We start from the raw sequence: 21,191 nt of genomic DNA on the forward strand, positions 1-21,191 counted from the left end.
AATCTTAGCTTTGGTCCTTTCCTTGTAGTCTTCGGTTGTACCTATCTGAAGAAGAGGAAAGGAGGGTACCTGCAAAAGACACTTCAATGCTCAAATTAAGCTTCACATCTAGAGAAATCAATGTTATTAATCTTGTAATAAATGCATAAGTACATTTTTCTCTCTCTATACGTCACTATTTATACCAACCTTTCTGGACCTAAACTTATAGAGTAAGTCCATTAATGATTATAACTCTTTTAATAATTCTTTAGACTTTATTAATTGTCAGAACATGCCAAGGAGTCCTCGACTTCTCCTTTCTGTCAAAACTTCTCCGATATAAACACAAGAAATAACTAAGCTATTACATGTGCATCAAAAGTATCTGCTTCCAAAACACAAACAGGTGGCTTCTCCCAAATCATAAGATGTGCCAAGTTTGTAGCTCTCTATTTGGCTAATAATTCAACCACACCATTCATCTTCCTAGATACTACCTTAACATAAACTTCTAATTATTTGAAACAAGATCTTAATATTACGAATCTATTTGTGAACATGATAATTTGAAATAATAAAATTAATTTATATTACAAATAAATATTATCCTCATTAATTTTTTAATTATATGTTTATTTTTATTCTCTCAATTAGATATCCTTATAATTTGAAATATAATAAAAATTATTTTATATATGAAATATAACTAATTAAAAAAATCATCCTCAGCTATATTAAATTTATTCTTTTAATCTTTATATGTGTAAATAAATATTTTAATTACCAAACCTTTTGGTCTACTAAATTTTATATTTACTTTTTAATTTAATTTTAATAGTTTTTTTCAAGAAATTATCCATAAACAATGGATAATAGGGGCTGCGCATATCAACTTGTGCAATGTTGTAGCTAACAAATTAAGTATCTTGCGTGGGGAGTACACTCGCAAGAATGAACCTTAAAGGAATTGACAAGGACCTACACAAGCGACGGAGCATGTGGTTTAATTCAATGTAAAACAAAAAACCTTACCAGAGCTTGACATGCTCGAATCCTCTTGAAAGAGAGGGGTGTCTTCGAAAACACATACATAAGTAGTACATAATTGTCGTCAGCTTGTACTATAAAATGTTATTGTCTCGCAACGAATGCAACCCAAAACATTAATTTGTATAAATATTGCTCTCACAACTTAAAATTTCTAAATCCATTACTACTTTAAAGTGTTAAAATAATCTATAAGCTAACCAAATTGACTTGTTAAACACACTCACATTGTGGACTAGAACACACATAAACCCAAATTTCATGATGCTAATTTGTTTATTTTACATAATTTTAAAATAAAATAAGTCATGATAATCACAAAACAAAATAGCCAACTTTCAATAAGAAAACTAGTAGAAAGATTATCTGACACCCTTTGAAAGTGTTAAGAACTAACTATTTTTAACGGTTTAGAACCAAATACCCGTGAACCAACTCTCAAGCCATATTTATAAATTGAGAAATAATATTTGTGCAACAATTTATACATTTTTTTTTAACCTCTCTACACCACTTATTACATTTATTAATAATGAAGAAATACAAAAAGATGATGCTAAAAAATTGTTATATAAATTGTTCGTGTATCGTTTACTTTTATATATTATTTTTCCCCTTATAGTTATGGAAACCTATTCATAAAAATATATAGGCAGGTTAGTAATATTGGATGGAAACCTATTCATTGAGTTTTACTCTCATGCAGTCGTCGGTGGAAAGAAATCTGAAATTAGCACGCATACCGGATGGGAGCGGGGCAGAATAAGAAATGATTGTAACCATTTTCCTCCTATTGTACATTATCATAAATGTTGCAAAAGAATACATCTAATCCAATTTAATCATTGAAAAGAATGAAAGAAATTTTCTAAAACGAAAATTTCCATATCTATGTATACAATGATTATTTCCTTGAACAATCAATTCGCATAACTGCCAGCTTAAAGTTTTGCCTTCAAGTCAAAAAACTGGTTATGTCCAGCAGCCATTGTAACCCACAAAGGGAACTCAATTACCGATCAATTGCCTCTTCATCTTTTGCACACAAACGCTCTGAGTGGAGAAACATTGAAATAAATTTTAAATGAGCTGAAGTATTTACATATAGAGAAGGTACTATGATACAGAAAGATTAAGAATGTGAGACTCGTTTAACAGACAAAATCATGAAACAAGCCAAATAACAAGTCTACAATATTAAATAAACAAGAAAATAAAATAAATTATCTTCAAAAAGGGAAAAAAATATGCATTGAGTGGGACGATAATTGCAGTTTGAAGAAACAAATCATGTGGCTAAACCAATTTGAGACAATGTCATCAGAATTGACATTATCAGTAAGTTCATGCGAAGAATAGAAGAAAATTCAGACAACTACAACAGTGTAAGCTCATTAATACCCCCCTCCCCTTCTTTTGGGCGAAGATACACGGCTTCATTCCCAAGTGAGATGACTAATAAAGTTACTTTATATAAAAATTGGCACATCTCTAGTAAGATACTTGCATTTTGATACACATTTATGTAAAGCCTAGAGTGTGCACCATAGAAAAGTAGGAAATAGTCTATTAATATAAAGCTGGTTCATTCTTATTTGGCATGCAGATAATTTTAAGATGTAATTTTAACATAGACAATGCATAACATACATAACAATATCATATATGCAGTACCACAAAATTTTACCAGCCGAACTACTCTGAGCATAATTCAGAACTAGGATGATAGCAATATAAATTTTATAAAATCAATAAATAACTAGTTAAAACAAGATTATTAGAGCTAATAAAAATTAGATAGTTATTTCAATATTTAAATACACCAAACCAGAATAAGAAAACAGGATTGTAAAACACAGAATGTAATCAGAGAGCAAGACTTCTTACTCAGATATTCATATGCCAATATCATTGAAGTACCCCACGCTGACATGCTAAAAAACCTTGGACCTAATCCTCTATATAAACCTTTCCAACCATCCTCACGGATCAAGTCTTTAACAACTTGTTTTACCGATATTTTCTTTTCAAGTGCCGTCACCTGTAGTGCAAGCCATTGAGTCAGAAAAAATTAGTCGGCAATGACAGATTAAATAAACATGATTGAGAAACGGGATGTAAAATGCAATAAAAATATTATATAATAATCATAAAATGGTGTTCCGATTCTTCCCCTTTTTGTTGTCATCTTTCTAAGAAAGAGAACTTCAACAATCACCAAAACATACTGGAGCAATACATGTATTAATATCAAAGGCTAGTTAAAACTTACAGAAAGGTAAAGCAGAGAAAGGGAGAGAAGAGGGATGGCAATATTCATCTACAGGGCTATACAAAGAGAGAAAAACATCTAAAACCATTGCAGTTGGACCATAAAGTGGGTAACTGGGTATCACATTAATCTTTCTAAAAAGAAAAGGTCAAAAACAAATAATAATATTAAATATTAAAGGAGAAAAAAGATTAAATTCTTTATAAATGTCATACATAAAAGCAAACTAATGTTTTGAATCGGATATTCAAACATGTCTAATATACAATCTACAAAGATAGTGCAAGGAGGTATAACAGAAAATTTTCTTATGACAATAACTTCACACCAAGGAAGGATGACTCTATGTTCCTACTTCTTGATCTTGGTATTGGATTTACTTTGTAGGCACATGCAAGAGCCAATGATTCAATGCACGCAAATTGCCGATTGTTAGAATATATGGAACTATCCAAAAACTTGTAATACCAATTGCATTTGGAATTCCAACAATTATTTGTTTATATAAAAACCTATTAATTTAACTGATATTCTTACACTTGCAATTATACTTCACAAAAAGAATCTATATAACCACAATTATATGACCAATCATATATGATATTTATTATATTATCAGCAACAATTTTTTTTTTCAGAACATTTTTTCAAATAAATTTAATAAATTCAAATACTGTAAATCCAAATAAACTGGTTTACATATTAAAAAATCCTACAAATATTCCAAAAAAATTGCATTTGTCAGAATTCATAGCAATCCACAATTTTTTTTAAAAAAAAATGCAAAAAATTATAATCTACTAAATAAGGAAACTAATCTAAGAAACAATCTAATATATATTAAGATATTTTTGGATATTTCCATAGATTCTCTAACACAGATAATAGAGTCCAATTAAGTAAATAGAAGTAAATTTTAAGCTTTGAATTACGGAGAAAAGCTTTGGAATCAAAGGGATTTTGGTTAAGAGGAAGGCAAACTATAGGAACACAAGTTTAGTAAGATGCAACAATATTTTGGTGGTGAAAATCAAGAATCAAGTCATACTACAGTTGAGCAGTTTAGCAGTTTAGGCATCTTGGGTCCATCTTAAAAAGTGCTGGGTGATTGATGGCAAATGTCAAGCATATAATTGAAGCTATATAGATGAAATGAAAAATATCACATGCAATTTTTTAACTTCCTTGTAAATTTACCATATACTATATTACTTTAACACAATCATTAGTAAAGATATAAAATACAAATAGTAGTCAATAATGCTCTATAGCAGAGTAGCCCTAAGTTACTATGGGATTTAAATAGCTTAGATTGATCATGATTGTGTATGAACTGTCACTTATTATTTACCTTGAATTTCTTTAGTTTTTATTTTTAGTATTTATATTTCAAGTATAAATCATTTAGTTAATATAATAATATTTAAAATTATGGTCATCCAGCTTCCTGCTATAGCTTTTTCAGAGTTAGTTGCTATGCACTGCCATCCAAAATTGATAACTATGCAAGAATTAACATCCACACAGTGATGACCACAGAAAACTGCAAAAATCATGCAGTAGAAAAAAACTTGTTCAGCAAGGTTATGAATACCTGTAACCGTGTCTTGATAGTATCCAATGGGGTTGTAAAGCAGGATGCAGTAGCAGCAGCAATAATCCCACCAGTAGCCTGAACAAATATAATCTCTGGTAGACTCGGAATACTTGCCTCACTCTTCAGTAGACTCGGAATACCTACCTCACTCTTTGGTAGACTCGGAGTACCTACCTCACTGTCACTATGTCCCAATAATCTGCCAAAGAAGCCAGTGATCCATCATCTTAAATAAACTAGAAAAAATCTAAGCTCACTGCAAAGTTAGTTTATGCTTTGATAGATTCTCTCAGTCAAGAAGAAATTTCAACTTTTGAGTTTCCACACGAACACAAACGTTTATTTCAGGCAGAACAATTCAATCCTTTGAGACTGAATAATTTATATTGATCTGACCTGGATAACATCAAACTTTAAGGGATCTTTATCAGATTTTATACAGTTTTGCCATGTCCTTGGAGTAGAACAAAATATATACGTCTTTAACTTAAATGAGCTACTTTTGAAATCTGTGCAATTATTATAATGAAGTAATGAACATTAACATAGATGATACATCATAGACCTAACTGGTTGCAAAGATTTAAAAGCTCTTTCAGTACACACACACTTCCAATGGCATGGTATCCTAAGACTTCGTTTGGTGACTAAGATATGATAAGATAATTATTCTAGCATATTGTAATTAGCTGTTTGATGTGCCAATAGGATACTTCTATCCTTTGATCTAGTGTATTTCTTATCACGAGAGCAGCTAGATTAGGAAGCAAATAGGATAAGGTCTTTCTCTCTAAAATATATTATATTACATTATACACACACACATACTAGTATTTAGCCTGTGAATGCACATGCTAAATTTTATTATATATAACTAAAATTTATAATAAATTATATATACAAATAAATATTATATTTGAATATATAAATTATATTATATTTAAAATTTGTATAAATAGATATTTTTAAACATATAAGTTATATTTTAAATTTATGATACATATATTATATTGTGACACAAGAATATTTATAATTATAATTATTGAAAATTTGTTTTTAAAATATTATAAATTAATTTAGAAATAAATATAATAAATAAAAATTGAAATAGATAAGTTAAAAGAATCCCTATTATCTGGTTTGTTATTCTGTGTGCATCAACATTACAAAGGATTAAAGTTTATCCTACTCTCATATCATATTCTCTCCTACCATATTTTGATCACCAAACACACCCTCATGGTTTTGGAAAAAGTTCAAAAAGGAAACGAGTCAGGTTAAATATATGAATCTCTATGGATATCTGCTTTTCTAACCATTTGATAAACAATAAACAATATAAAATAAAGGAAGGATAATACAAGAACAAACCAGCTTTAAGATTTCAGAAAACGCATTACCATGTCTCACCTCCATATGTAGCGTTGACTTGAGCCATAACTTGCCCACCAGACAGCACTAGATGGTGTATAAGTCATGACAGATAGGCCAAATCCTCTATATAATCCCTTGATGCCATCAGACCTTATCAACTTACGAGTAACATCCAAACCCCCACTATATTGGGCATGGCCTGAGAATCCTTGCACCATTAACTTCTGGCTAACCTTAATATCATTCGATGTAAAGGTAATTAGTATAAAAGAATTGGTGCAATGATACTACTGTTTAGGTAAGAAAGGAGAGATAGAGAGAATAGAAACTAAGAATAACACAATATTAAATTGATATTCAGTATTAAGACGTTATACAAAATACAAAGAGCTTATTAGGTTCTGAATACTACATAAGTAGATAAAGGAACAAATCTTGAAATATGGAAACCACTTCTAAGAATCACCTAAGATACTTGTAACATATAATTATGATATTATGAAATGTTTTCTAGTTATTCTATTAAGGATTTATCTACCTTTCAATAAAAGAAAAATGTTTTATCAACAGGAAATCAAAAAAGCACAAAAGAACAGCACAAGGAATTTCATTATCACATTGAGACAAAGACAAAAGGAAAAGCAAAAAGAAGAGTAAACACATTAATAAAAGTATTTTTTTCTCATTTATCTGAACATGTCATTAACACCCTCCAAAATAAGTGTGTTGTATATAAGAACAAAATAAATTGAAAACATATAAATAGTTAGTAATTGAATCATGTGTCATGCTCCAGAAGAATACATCGCAAGTCTGTAGATAACTTTACTACAAAACCTTTCCCTCAATGCTTAAAAATTTTCTGATAATTGAGATTTATATAGAAATAAATAATGTATTTTCAATATTTTCACTAAATATCAGAATAGAAAGATAAACACCAAGTTAGAGTTTGACCCAAAAATAAGTAAAAAAAAATAGTGTTTAACTTTAAAAGTGAATATCTAATACAACTTCTAAAACATATGCAAAAATAAACACAGTAAACACTTTCAGAACAAAAATAAAAATTGAATTGCAACAGACATGTGAAAGAACATCAGTGTATATATTCTAAGTTTCAATATTTGGCATAGTTAAAAACAAACTTCAAAGATTGTTGGTCAGCGTGCACAGTCTAAAAAAGTACCAAACAACCTATGTATTTGAACATACCACCATATCCATATACATAAGTATCATATACGGCAATCAGTGAGTCTAAAAGAAGATACTTTTAAAATTCAAGTATAAAACTACAGGCATTATGCTCAGAAGCTCAGGTTAGGTGAGCTAGATTATCATACCACATCAACTGGCACAAACAGAAGTTGTGACAAAAATGCTGATCCCATGCCTGCAATTCCATTTGCTATGGCAGCCTGAGTAGTTTCAGATAGTGTAAATGGCTCCAGCATCCTGAGAGAAGCCGCCTTTGTCGTCTCCAAGGCGGTGAGGAATATGATTCTGGCAGGAATCGTACCAGTGATAACCGGACCAAACCCTTTATACAAACCACGAATACCATCCGTTTTAAGTAATCCTTTTACAACAGAAAATGCACTTCTCTCCAAAGTATCCTTTGAAGCAACCTGCAGCCTAGTTTTCACAACAGAAACCGGGTAGAGTGCCACTGTAACACCCGTAAAGAGTCCTGCTCCCACAACAAAGAACTTCGTTTTATCTAACCTACAGAAATAAGTGGAACTTGCTGAATATATAGAGCTTCAAAACACTAAGTTTCATAAAACATATTCTTAACAAATCAATCAAATATATATAGAGTAAACCACCACTTTCATCCCAAACTATTACCGTCACTCCTTAATAGTCTCTGAAGTAAAAAAATATATATTTAATTAATCCCCAGAGTATTAAAAATACATCACTTTAATCCCTCAGTTAACACATTTTAGTAAATGTCAAGGATAAATTTGAAGGATTTTTTTAATATTTCTTATTTTTAGTAAGGATTTTTTTTCTACATTAGCATAAGAAATTGATAGCTTATTCCTTTTCACAGATGAAATATTCATTGAACATATAAGAAAGGTTATATTGGTTAGTCGTGAATAGGAAAACCAGAACAAGAACACAAGCCGCTGGACACAACCTTGAATCTTGAATCCTGTTAGTTCAAAACTTCAAATAAGCATCTTCTTATTGAGAAAAGAATCACCGGTTAACACTACATTTCCCAGTGGTAACATAATCTGAAACTGTCATTACTGCATTTCTTTGATTTCGATTTTGGTTTGTCCAGGATATATAAAGAGAACCTTCATGTCGAATAGAACTAAGTAAAAAGTTACACAATTATGAAAAGAAAACCTAAACAGTAAACGAAGAGAGGGAATTGCAAAACCTGTCCCAGTTAATTTCAGAGGCCATTGATTCAGCAGAAAGGGAAAGTGTTCATGAATCGCGTGTTGCTACGGATTTCGAATGTGGAAGATGGAAACTGGGAAGGAAGAAGAAAACTGAAAGCAGAAAGAATATGCTAACTCTTCTTTGTTTCTTGGAGCCAAAATGAGTAGTCTTCTCAGCTCCTCTTGTTAATTCTACTCTATTTGTAAAGTAAATTCTCCAACCCGCTAATTTATTGGATTGGTAAAAAATTAAAAATTGAGAGCAGCAAAAATGTTAGAATTGAGGAGAAAAAAGTCAATAAAATTGCATAATAATATAAAAATATAATAACATCAATCACTTGCCAATTATTTACTTGAAAAAAGGGGGTGTGGTATCAATTTGACGCAAATTCAATTTATTTTAGGGGGGTGTATTGGTTTAGGATTTCGTAGGATTTTAAAAGACTTTTTTTGAGTAAAAAAGTCCATTGGTATTCAATCAGGATTTTATGTCACTTAAAAACAATCCAGTGGTATTCAATCTGGATTTTGAAGATTTTTTAAAGAGTCCATTAAAATCCACTGGTATTCATTTGAGATTTTTTACAACTTAAAAACAATCCATTGGTATTCAAAAATATAAGGATTTTAAAGGATTGTTGTGTGAGAGGGATTTTGAAGGACTTTCTAGTGTTATCTATAAATACCAGATTCATAAAACAATCTCATTCAAACCCAACGGATTTTGAAGGATTGTTTGAAGTGATTTTTCAAGTGTTTCAATAATTTTCAAGTGAGTTTTTCATCTTTTTTTTCTATGCTCCTGTCTTCTCCATTTTTTCTCTACTAATAATACTATACTATTATTCATTGCTCATATATAATATTGTAGTATTGTTCTCATCCCATTCTCCTATTTTGTGAAACTCTGATATGTAAATGATAGTGTCATTGACTTGCTCTATTTTTCTGTTCGTTCTCTTTAATTGACTTGTTTTATTTTATTCTATGTAGTTGAATTTGTTCCTTTATATAACAAAAAAAATGCTTGAAATTTCAACTTTTAAGTGGTAATTTTTTTATAACACACGTCAAGAAAAGAAAAAGGAGAAAGATGAAATTGATATCATAATCTCTAAATATATATATATATATATATATATATATATATATATATATAAGATGAATTTGTTAGGGTTTCTGTAAGTAGAATGAGATGAAAATGGATCTTTAGTTGGGGGAAGAACCCTCTCAGCATAAAAACTGCGAACTCTCTCATTCCCTTGAATTTGTTACTTTTATCCCTCCTTTTATGACTCAACAATTATTTTATTATTTTTTACTATGAATTTTTCTTTATATATATATATATATATTCTCTATATCTAAATACTTCCGTTTATATAAAAAGATTATATATCTAAATATTTTCTCAGTATTGAATATACTAATTTTTTTTATATAAAAAATTATATTTTGTTTCTATATTTTCGTTTTTACATTTTTTTATAATGATTGAGAAATTTGATCTATTTGGATAGCCAAGATATATTCAATCTTGTATAATTGGTGTGCTTCTAATAATAATAATATAATTTTATTGATTTTGTCTCTTATCCATAATTATTTTTATAACTGGTTTTCATCATATATTATTTTAGTAATTCAAATGGGAGATTCACATGGAAATAATAAAGAAAAAGGAAAAGAGAAAGAAAACTATGAAGCTTGGACCAAGGAGGATTCCGATGAATTGTTACAATTGATAGTGGATGCTATAAAAAGATGATAGAATATTATGGAGAATTATTATTATTATTTATTTAGACATTATTATTTTTTTTAATTATTTTTATCTTTGACTCTTTTTAAATTTGAATGTATGAATTTTTTTTTAAATCTTATCAAATGTCAAAACTCCACAAAATCCCACATAATCCATTAAAATCCTGATTTAAAAGTCTTGTAGAATCCATTAAAATCCTGATTTTAAATCTTGTAAAATCCTGCAAAATCTTAAAAGTCATGAAAATCCTGCAAAGTCTTTTAAAATCCGCAGGATTTTTTTTCACTAAAAAAGTCCTTTAAAATCCTAATCCAATACACCCCCCTTAGTCTCGCTTTAAAGTCCCAACTCACATAATTTGGAAAAGGGAGAATAAAAGAAAAGAATAGGAAAGAGAGAAGAAATGTGTGAAAATTAAAATATGTGTTTTGAGTAACTAATAATTAAGAAGAAGTGTAGAAAAGTGATATGAATCTTACACAAAAAATTTCCCCCATGAGGGAGTTAATCAGATAAAAAATAATAATAATCATAATAATAATATTAATAATAAATAATTAATATAATTTTTATTTATTATATTTAAAATAAAAAAGGAGTGATTATGTAATATATATATATATAATAAAGTAAAAATAATAATAATAATAAATAAATCATTTATATTTTAAAATAAATTTATTTATGAATATTATATTTATTTATTTAAATAATATAACTATAATAAAAAATATTTATTATGTTTAAAAAATTATAAGTATGTTTATTATGTTTAAATAAAATTATTTATAAAAATGTATTTGTTTATTTATTTAAATAATAATATATTTATTTATTTATAAAAATAATCAACTTCTACGCTATTCTATTCTATTTCTCTCTTACCAAACAATTTTTATGTCTACTCTATTTCTTCTCTTCTTTTTCCTTCATTTATTTCCTCTTTATCAAACTTAGTATTGCACAGGTCAAGTAGGGATGTCAACAAAGTGGAACGGGTACTAATAGTAGCTCCCACTACTCATCGCACCAAATAAATATTTGTCTCATACTTATCTCCATATTTGTGTGAGTATATGTTAAACATGTACTTATGTATTTTTTCAATATTCATTAGTATATGTGGATATTTATTTTAAATAAATAATTCATTTTAAAAAATTAATAATCATTTTTATTTATCTTAATAATTTATTTAAAAATAATAGTTTAGAACTCAACTTAAATTATTTAAATATTATACACAATTTTATTAATCAAGAATTTTTAATTTAAAAATTAAATTTAATTATTGAAGTACTTTATTCTCATAAGTTTAAATAAATTTAATATGTAATTATATTAAATATTAGCAGGTACAAATACTATAATACTCATATTCATCCCGTTAATATATGAGTATAGAAAATACATGTACTCATTACTTGTAGAGTATTCATTTACAATATTCACTTTCTATTCGTAATGGATTTTTATCCACAAATATCTTCGAGTATAAATTTTTTTGACATCTTTATGGCCAAGGTCTTAAAGGGGTTTCGCTGCCCACTTGTTACATTATTTTTATTTTTATTTTTTTTAACAAAAAAAATAACAAGAAAAGCACTTGTTAACTTATTTTTATTTATTTATTTATTTATTTTATATAATAATTTAATGTTTCATGTAAAATTTTAAAAATAATATATGATATAATATAACTTTTCAAGTATAGATTTATATCACTTTTTATAATTTTTTAATATTGAATCAGTCATTAAATCAATTTAGACATTAGTTAAAGGTTTAATAATTTAACCATAATTCTATTGTAATAATTGTGCAAATTAATTAAACCAATCTCTTAAAACAATACCACCAATCAATGAACCTTTTCTTTTCTCATATAGTGGGAATGATACTTTAGACTAGTAACTTTTTTTTTTTTGAGGTAACTTCCTATTTAATTTTTCATGTTTATGCACTTCTTATTTTAATTTTTAAAACATGTTTCATTTAAATATTTTTATTTAATTTTATTACATAAAATTTTATTTATTTTATTTTTAAAAACATCGAAAAGTCAAAAGTAAAAAAAAAATTGACTTTAATGTTATTTTTTTATTTTGTTTTGTGTATAAATAATAAACTGAAAAATTATTAATTTTAATTTAAATAAATTTTTTATATAGAATAAATAATGATAGAATATACCTTAACAAAATTAACCACTCAAAATAAAATACAAGCTTTTGAAATGCAATACAATTTTAAAAGAATTTAAATAACTTTTTTTTTAATATTTTCATCCAATCATATATTATAATTTATGGTAAAATTATATAATAATTACTTTAAATTTTATATTTATTAATTTAATTGACTGTATAAATTTTTTTACACTTACAATATATAAAAAGTTAAGCTTGTTTTATAAACTATCAAATGTATTTCATCTCTCAATTATCAAATTAAGAAATTTTACAAGATTTTTAAATATAATACAATTTCATAAAAATTTAAAAATCATGTAAATTAAGAAATTTTATAAGGTTTTGGAAGATGGACTAGGATATTTAACAAATTTAGTTGAATGTGACTAGACCAACCATAAATTATAGGTTAAAAATATATATTTAAAATAAATTAAAAATATATATATTTTGTTGAAAATTTTAGTAATGAAATCTATATATAATAAGCTAATTTTATAGCAATTTTATTTTGATAAAGAACTTATAAATTTTAAAATTCTTTCTTTTTATCTACGAGAATTAACACATGGGATGAGGGGAATTTACGATATTTACACACTATGTTCAATCAACCGAGTTAAACACATCTAACACATCTTTAACGAATTTTAAAATTCTTAATTTATTGATAACATTATTATTTAATTTTTTATATAAATATTATATTAATAATATTAAATACATGTATTATCATGCTCTTTTAACAATACTTTACACTAGTATGTTAGTTGTGTACGCATATGTATGATATACAAGCTAAATTATTCTTTTGAGAATGATAAAAAATTGACAATAAAAGGATAATTTTACCTACAACATATAAATCATATATTAATGTACAATATTGTTATACATTTACAAAAATTTTCATGCCGCAAGATATTTAATAAAAATTTATAGATTTAATTCATACATTAAATTAAAATGATATTTAACAAAAATGTTATTTTACAAGTATATTTTCTTTTCTGATTAGATACTCGATGTTGCAAGTGACCAAAATGATTATAATAATAACATGTAATGAACTGCAAGTGGTAGATGTGAAGTGATATCGATAATGATAAGAAATTTGAGTTGAGAAACTTAATCATATAATTTATTTTGTACAATTATAAATTCATTTTTATTATTTATTATTACAAGTTCATTATAAATAGTGAAGTTTATACATACTTTTTTTTTAGGGAAGAGTTTATACATACTTATGCACATGAATAATGGGTAGAATATTACAATGATGTATATAAAGTTTTTTTACTATTCATTGATTAAGCTAACATTATGAATAGTATGTTATGAACATAGATTGAAACTACTATCTTTTTTGGGATATAGAAGATTGATATTGATGTTAGCTCTTAATCAATATATATATTTCGAGTCAAAGAAATAAAAAAAAAATTAAAAGAGCTTAAACTCATAATGCATATTTGGATATTATTGTTACTTATGTTGAGCACTGTAATTATTTTCCTTGTAAATAAAGTTTTCATAAGTTATTTAATTTGAACTACAAGTACAAAAATAAAAGTTATTAATATCATTATTATTGGAGCAATGAACTAGGGAGGAAAATTTTTTACTTTGAAAGTTGAAATAGAAAATTTAAGGAAAATGAAGAAATAAAAAGAAGATTATTACTTTTGATTAGCCAAAAAGGAGGAAAATTTCATATTCTTTTTCATACTTTATATAAACTAGAAGCTAGAAAGATGCTATACTAAGGTATAGTGCCACTACAAGAGAAGGTTGTTTCATGCTAGGCGTCTAGACCTTTTACACTTGAGTCACATCTCTGGCATACTTGCTACCAATTATACCTTATATAAATAGAAACCTCACACCCACCATTTTAGCATTGGAAACATAATATTAACAAATTGAACTTTTGCTTTTATTCATTCATATTTTAGAAAATGAACTAAAGAACAAAGACAACACATTGCTTTTACATTTAAATACCTAAATCTTGTTTGGAGAGTATGTATTAACTGGCAAGCATATATGATGTTTGTAAATATAAAATTACTCGTACTGATTTACATATTGTGTTTGGTCTATATTCTTTTATGTCAGTTAAAATTTGTCATTCTCATTGATATCATTTACAATTGTTATGCCTTGGTGAACTTTAATAAGTTATTGTTTTCCAATTTTATAATTTTTTATTTATCATTATTTGACCTTATAAATTCCTTTTATCATTTGCATATTGTTAATATTTTCATTTTTATACTAAAGGTACTCAAAGACCGATGCAATGGATAACTTAGGAATTTCCATTTTCCTTTCATAAATAAATAATTTTTTTGTTATATGAGATATTGAATTGACTTAGTGGTGGCATAAAGGCTTTCATTTTTTTTTGTCATAAATGGATGAAAAAGTGACATAAACTCTAGAAGAAACAAGATTGATGTAACTTCTCCTTCAAACTTCTAGTGAAGGATCTTCACTTCTTGGACTCCTTTAAGCTTCTTCAATGGCTTTTATGGATGCTAGAAGTCATTTTCACCACACAAGATGGTGAAGAGAGCTCCTTGATAACGCCACACTCATTGAAGAATGATAAGTCTCTTAAATTTCTCACTACACTCAAAAGAAGATAAGAGAAAAGAAAAAACTTCAAAGAGGTAAACAAGTTTTGAGAGAGAAAATCTCAGCCAAGTCATGTATAAATCTCAAGTTAGTACAAAATGGGTAAAAACTCCTATGTATAAAACTAGGTAGCTTGGAGAGGAAGCTAAACATCTAGGAGACAAAGAGGAGACACTTAGATCTATTTTCACCTATCACAAACAAGCCATATGAACATGTTTGAGACATGTAGAAGACAATTAGATCTAAAAGAGCCGATACAAAAGTGTCAAGTGTCATCTTATCTCTAAGTGGTTGAAGAAGTAGTTCCAAGATGGAGAATTAGCCAAAATGGGTGACCAAGGTGGCCTTTGGCTTGTCTTGACCAAACCAAAAACTAAGGGATTTGTTTGCATTGGTTAACCAAATAAAGGCTAAAACAAGCCAAATTAATTCCTTAGGCCAAGAGAAGAAAAATAAGTATAATATTACTTTTAGTTATTTTCACACTGTTCTTACCGGAAATCTGCTGTAGAGCTGATCCGCCAGGTAAGATCGGTGAGCCTTCTTCGCTGGTACACTTGTGCTCCAAGATGGGGGTGGTACCTGCAAAAGAGACTCCGATGCTAAAGTTAGTGTTTGTGGGTGTAAGAGTCTCGTATATGTAATGCACGTACCTTAGTGTGAATTAGGGTTGTTTTGGGCCTTGGGCCTGAGATGAGATATGGTAAGATTAGATAAGGGATCTCGTCTGGAGCAAGATCCCTTGAGATCGGTTATGATCTGCTTAAATGCCGAGCTAACGTCGCGTAGCGCGCGTCCGAGGTCATCTTGCGTGGTGATGCCGAGCTCGGAGCTTGGCTTCGCAGTACGGTCAGTACACTAGCCCCCCGAGCTCTGAAGACCGTAGGTCGAGGAGTTAAGACCGAGCTTGCTAGAGGGTAGTGACCTTTCGCGTACGCTATCATGATAAGGTGCCATGTGTCACAACTATTCATTTCCCGGAAACGTGCGAGTGGCGCGTCAAGGGAAATGACGATTATGTACTAATGATTTGCGTTTGTCATGATGGTTTTCCATTAATGTGTCGTCAGACCTGTCCCTAGGCTAACACGTGGCGCAACCGTTTTGAGTTTGGGGAAAAACCTTTTCTCTCCCTCGCGCCTCTTCCTCTTTTCACGTTATCCCTCACTCACTTTTGGCTTCTCGAGTACGATAGCTCTTTTTTCCTTCTTGCCTCCATTCGTTTTTCGTCTCCGTTTTCGCAATCCCTCTTTGAGTCTTGCTCTTCTTGATGGCTAATGGACGTGGTACCGGTTCTTCTGCGCCTGCCAGGGGCAGGGCGCGTGGCAAAGCAGTGGTTACCGGGAGGGTTGCTGCCGAGAGGGAGGAGCCGCCGCCGCCCAAGGGCTTGGAGCCCGGCGTTCCTAGCTATGACTGGGTTAAGCGTGAGGTGGCAGGGGTCCAGAGTGTGTTCAAGTCGCGTCTAGAGGTCAATGCGGTTTGGAAGACGCACCGGATTTGCGACCCCTCTATTTCGCGGATGATTCGACTCGAGCCTTGCCTTGTTGGTGAGGGTGTTTATATGGGGAAGTCTACCGACCCCCCTCATTTCTACGTTTACCAGTGTTTCTTCAGGGACTTGGGCGTTTGTCTTCCTTTCACTCAGTTTGAGTGTGACTTTTTGAATTACATCAACGCGACCCCTTGCCAGCTGCACCCCAACAGTTGGGGTTTCTTGAGGGCTTTCCAGGTCCTGTGTTCAGTGCTGGGGCTAGAGGTGTCTCTTCGCGTTTTCCTTCACTTCTACCAGCTGAAGCTGGGTGTTCCGCCTTATGGCATTCTTTCTTTGAATGGGAGTAAAGAAGGGGGCTTGTTTACTCTTTACTCCCAATCCTATAAAAACTTCAAGGCCGAGTTCTTCCGGGTTGCCCTCGTGAACGTTGACCCTTTAGAAGATGGGGGTTTTTACTTTGGTGGGTTGCCGAAGTTCCCCTTCTACTGGTGTCCTAAACCGTTTAGGTTCCACGGGGTGGACCCTTCGGAGATGACGGCTTCAGAGACAGCCGTCGTTAAGGATCTTTCGGCGCTTCCTCGTCAGTTGGACTGCAAGTCGGTCTTGTCGCTTGCGAACTCGGCGCACAGGGAGAGAGGCCTGGAGGGTGAGTATCCTGCATTGCAGTAGTTTTCTAGGGTTTGTGCAATTCTCCTTTACTGATGTGCCCCATTTTCTGTCTGTAGGCCTCTTAGGGAAAAGAGTGTGGCTCGAGCTGAAGCACCGCTTCCGGGTGACCGGGCCCGAGGTTTTCGAGTCTCCGGGGGAGGAGGTCTCTCCCCTGAAAGTCAGTCGGAAAAGAGGAAGAGATGGGAAAGAGGTCGGGGGGACCTCTGCCCCTCGCGAGATAGAAGGGGGTGCCTCCAAGGTTGCTGAAGCGACAGTTCAAGTCGCTGAGCGGGGTGTCCCGACCACCGTGGTGAGCAACTTTCCTTTCTTGGTCTTGTCTCTTGTATCTTTGGGTGCTATTTTTTCTTTTGTATGTTTTGACCTGTGATTGTTTTCTACAGGTGGGGGACGCTACCGAGCAGGCCACCTCGGCCGCTGGCGCGGCAAGTCGGGCTGCGGCACCCGTTGTCTTAGTTGGAGAGGTGAGCAGTTGGCCTTACTGTGGCGTTGGTGTTTTACTTTCCTGCTTACCTTTTGTTCTTAGGAGAGTGTCCTTACTTTTTTGCAAGCGGGGAACGTCGCCGGGGTTTTAGGTCCTCCGAGTTTGGGGACGTCGGAAGGGAATCCTTTCGTGGTTCCGCCCAGGGTATCTGCGTCTACTTCCGGCGGGCTCCGAAAGGAAGGGTCGAGTTCGGGGCGTTCTACCCCTGGCCTAGTGTCGAAGCCGAAGCGACCATACCTTGCGTACCGCTATGCGCAAGAGGGCGCGCCTGTGCGGCTAGAGCATCTAAGTGCGTCGGAGGAGGTCAACTCTCTGTGGAGCGCCGCGGTGACTCCGGAGAAGTTTTTCCCGACGGGGTCACTGAGCACGGCTGACCAGGCGATGATTGAGTCGGCCAGGCCGATGGGAGGTTTCGATGCCGCCCAGATTTTCCTGCAGAGGGACACGGCCATTGTGGACTATTGGAAACACAAGTGGTCGAGGCAGCAGGAGGAAATGGTGAAGTTGAGGAGCCTAGTCCAGCCTCTGAGAGACGAAAACAAGGTCCTGCAGGAGGAAAACGGGGTTCTGACCGCCACCCTTGGTGAAGCAAAGATGCAGGGGGCCGAGCTCCAGGCGGCGAGAGGGGGCCTTGCCAGGGCTCAAAAGTCATTGGAGATCGCTTTGCGCTCCAATGAAGATTATGCCTCCCGAGTGGGCGAGCTGCAAGCACTTGTTACCTCGTCCCAGGGTGAAGTGGCGTCTTATCGGGAGCAGGTTCGCTCTTTGGAAGGTGAGGTTGAGTTTTTGAAGAGCGAACTGGTGTTGATGACCGAGGAGCGTCTTCGTGACGAGGTTATAATTGGCGGCAAAGAGGAGGAGTTAGCTGCCCAGAGAGTTGACCTTTCATTGCTGGAGGCCGAGAATGCGGCGTTGAAGAGGAGGCTCGAGGAGGTCGAGCGCTCCATCGTAGTGGAGTATAAGAGGGGGCTTCCTCAAGGCTGCTCGCCAGGCCAGGCTCTTTGCGCCAGGGTTCGACTTCTCCGGCATGCATGTGGAGAAGGTTGTCCGTTTGGGGAGGCTGGTCAGGGAGGATGATGTCGAGGATAACTCTAGTGAGAATGCCTCCGCGTAGGCCATTTTTGTAATAGTTTAGTTTTTCCATTTCTTTATTTTCCTTTGAATTCATGTACTGAACTCGATAGACCGGGCTTTGTATATACGCATTTTTCTTTGCCTGTTTGTGTTTTCTCTTGGTTTTTGTTGTTTGCGCCTTATGAGGCACATGTTTGTTGCATCTTTTTGCACGTGGTGGAGCTTTTGTCTTGAGTTGCTCAAGCTGAGGTTTGAACTTAACCTCAGTTTTTCGTTAAGTGAGTTTTTCCGTGAGGGTCCCAATTCGACCTTAAGTTGTTAGCGCCGAAGTTTGGTTTCAGCCCTAAATTAGGGTGGTATGTGTTTTGTCAAGGGTCGAACTCGTCCTTGGATATGTGGCTCGTATTTGACCTCAAATTTAGAGTAATATCAAGGTTCGAATTCGAATTCGGGTATGTGGTTCGTACTCGACCTCGTTTTTTTCGTTAAGTAGCGTGTTGTGAAGGTGCGAACTCACCCTCTTTTTGGGATGAAACGAGTTTCGCCGAGGTTCGTGTGCGACCTCATAATTTTGACGAGGTTCGAACTCGATCTCGGATAAAAGCGTTAAGGTTCGTGTTCAACCTTAGATTTTTAGCGAGTTTCGAGCTCGACTTCGGATAAAAGCGTTAAGGTTCGAACTCGACCTCGTAATTTTAGTGAGGTTCGAACTTGACCTCGGATAAGAGTGTTAAGGTTCGTACTCGACCTCGTATTTTTAGTGAGGTTCGAACTCGACCTCGGATAAGAGTGTTAAGGTTCGTACTCGACCTCATAATTTTAGCGCGGTTCGAACTCGACCTCAGATAAGAGTGTTAAGGTTCGTACTCGACCTCATAATTTTAGCGCGGTTCGAACTCGACCTCGGATAAGAGTGTTAAGGTTCATACTCGACCTCATAATTTTAGCGCGGTTCGAACTCGACCTCGGATAAGAGTGTTAAGGTTCGTACTCGACCTCATAATTTTAGCGAGGTTCGAACTCGACCTCGACTTTGAGGTTCGTATTCGACCTCGGTGAGTGCAAAAGAGACTAGTTCGGTCTTTGACTCGTGCAGAAGCAATAGATGAGAAAATGGATTGAGCAAAATGAGTGATTTTATTGAGAAAATGTGTGCCTCGTTAAAAACCCTCTCAACCAAAACCCATCTTTCTGTTTTTTGGGACAAAAGACTGAGGCGGGAAAAGAGTACACAGTTTATTCATACAAATTTTAACTGAAGTAAATCTTGAGATGCGTAGCATTCCAAGTTCGCGGTATAGGTCTCCCGCCGAGCTCTTCCAGTCTATACGCTCCGTTTTCCAAGTCCTCTGTGACTTGGAAGGGGCCTCCCCAAGTGGGTGCGAGTTTTCCCTCTGATGCGTCTTTTCTTGCTTCGCCTAGTAGTCGCCATACCAGGTCGCCTACTCGGAAAGAGCGAGGCTTTACCCGGGAGTTATATCTCCGGGAAGCTCAGAGTTTGCATGCTTCTTCGTGGATTTGAGCTTCTTCCCTGAGCTCGTCCACTAAGTCGAGGTCGGCTGCCAGCTCCTAAGCATTTTGTTTGGCGTTGAAAACTCGGCGTCTGTGGGATGTCTCGCCGACTTCTACTGGGATCATTGCGTCAGTTCTATAGGTCAGCTTGTAGGGCGTTTCTTGTGTGGTTGACTGGGGGGTGCAGTGGTACGCCTAGAGGATGCTGGGGAGTTCATCAGGCCATTGTCCTTTCGCATTTCCCAGTCATTTCTTGAGTTCCCGGAGGATGACCTTGTTGGCAGCTTCAGCTTGGCCATTGGTTTGGGGGTGTTCCATCGAGGTCGGAAGTTGTTTGATTCTGAGCTCCCGGAGGAAGTCCTCAAATTCTTGTGCAATAAACTGTCGGCCGTTGTCGGTGACGAGGGCGTGAGGGATTCCGAACCTGCAGATGATATTCTTCCAGGTGAATTTCTGCACGTTCTCGGTGGTGATTTTGGCGAGTGGGCATACTTCGATCCATTTGGTGAAGTAGTCGATTGCCACCAGGAGGAATTTCAGTTGGCCTTTTTCCGGGGGAAAAGGCCCAAGGATGTCCATTCCCCATTGAGAGAAAGGCCACGTTGACATCATGCGGTGGAGGCCTTCGGGCGGTTGTCGGTGTGCATTACCGAACTACTGGCATTCTTTGCATTTCT

General features: G+C 33.5%; 1 protein-coding gene across 1 annotated transcript; it reads right to left on the reverse strand.

The window, feature by feature from the left end:
- Positions 1-1,799: 1,799 nt before the first annotated feature.
- LOC109818987 (uncharacterized) lies at positions 1,800-8,883 on the reverse strand. Its single transcript, XM_020384550.3, has 6 exons — positions 8,677-8,883; positions 7,619-8,000; positions 6,309-6,505; positions 4,896-5,097; positions 2,917-3,070; positions 1,800-2,082 (listed from the first exon to the last, which is right to left on the reverse strand). Exons 1-6 carry the CDS (start codon positions 8,700-8,702, stop codon positions 2,042-2,044), a joined length of 1,002 nt encoding a protein of 333 aa, XP_020240139.2. The 5' UTR covers positions 8,703-8,883; the 3' UTR covers positions 1,800-2,041.
- Positions 8,884-21,191: the final 12,308 nt, after the last annotated feature.

Source organism: Cajanus cajan, chromosome 2 (assembly GCF_000230855.2).
Source record: "Cajanus cajan strain Asha chromosome 2, NIPB_CcT2T_4, whole genome shotgun sequence".
NCBI classification, from domain to species: Eukaryota; Viridiplantae; Streptophyta; class Magnoliopsida; order Fabales; family Fabaceae; genus Cajanus; species Cajanus cajan.

Coding starts and splice junctions, on each gene's coding strand:
- LOC109818987 (XM_020384550.3), bottom strand. CDS start 8,702: ATGGCCTCTGAAATTAACTGGGACAG. Junction 5,098..6,308: donor AGTCAACGCTACATATGGAG/GTGAGACATGGT, acceptor CTTCTTTGGCAG/ATTATTGGGACATAGTGACA. Junction 3,071..4,895: donor CTATCAAGACACGGTTACAG/GTATTCATAACC, acceptor CTTGCACTACAG/GTGACGGCACTTGAAAAGAA.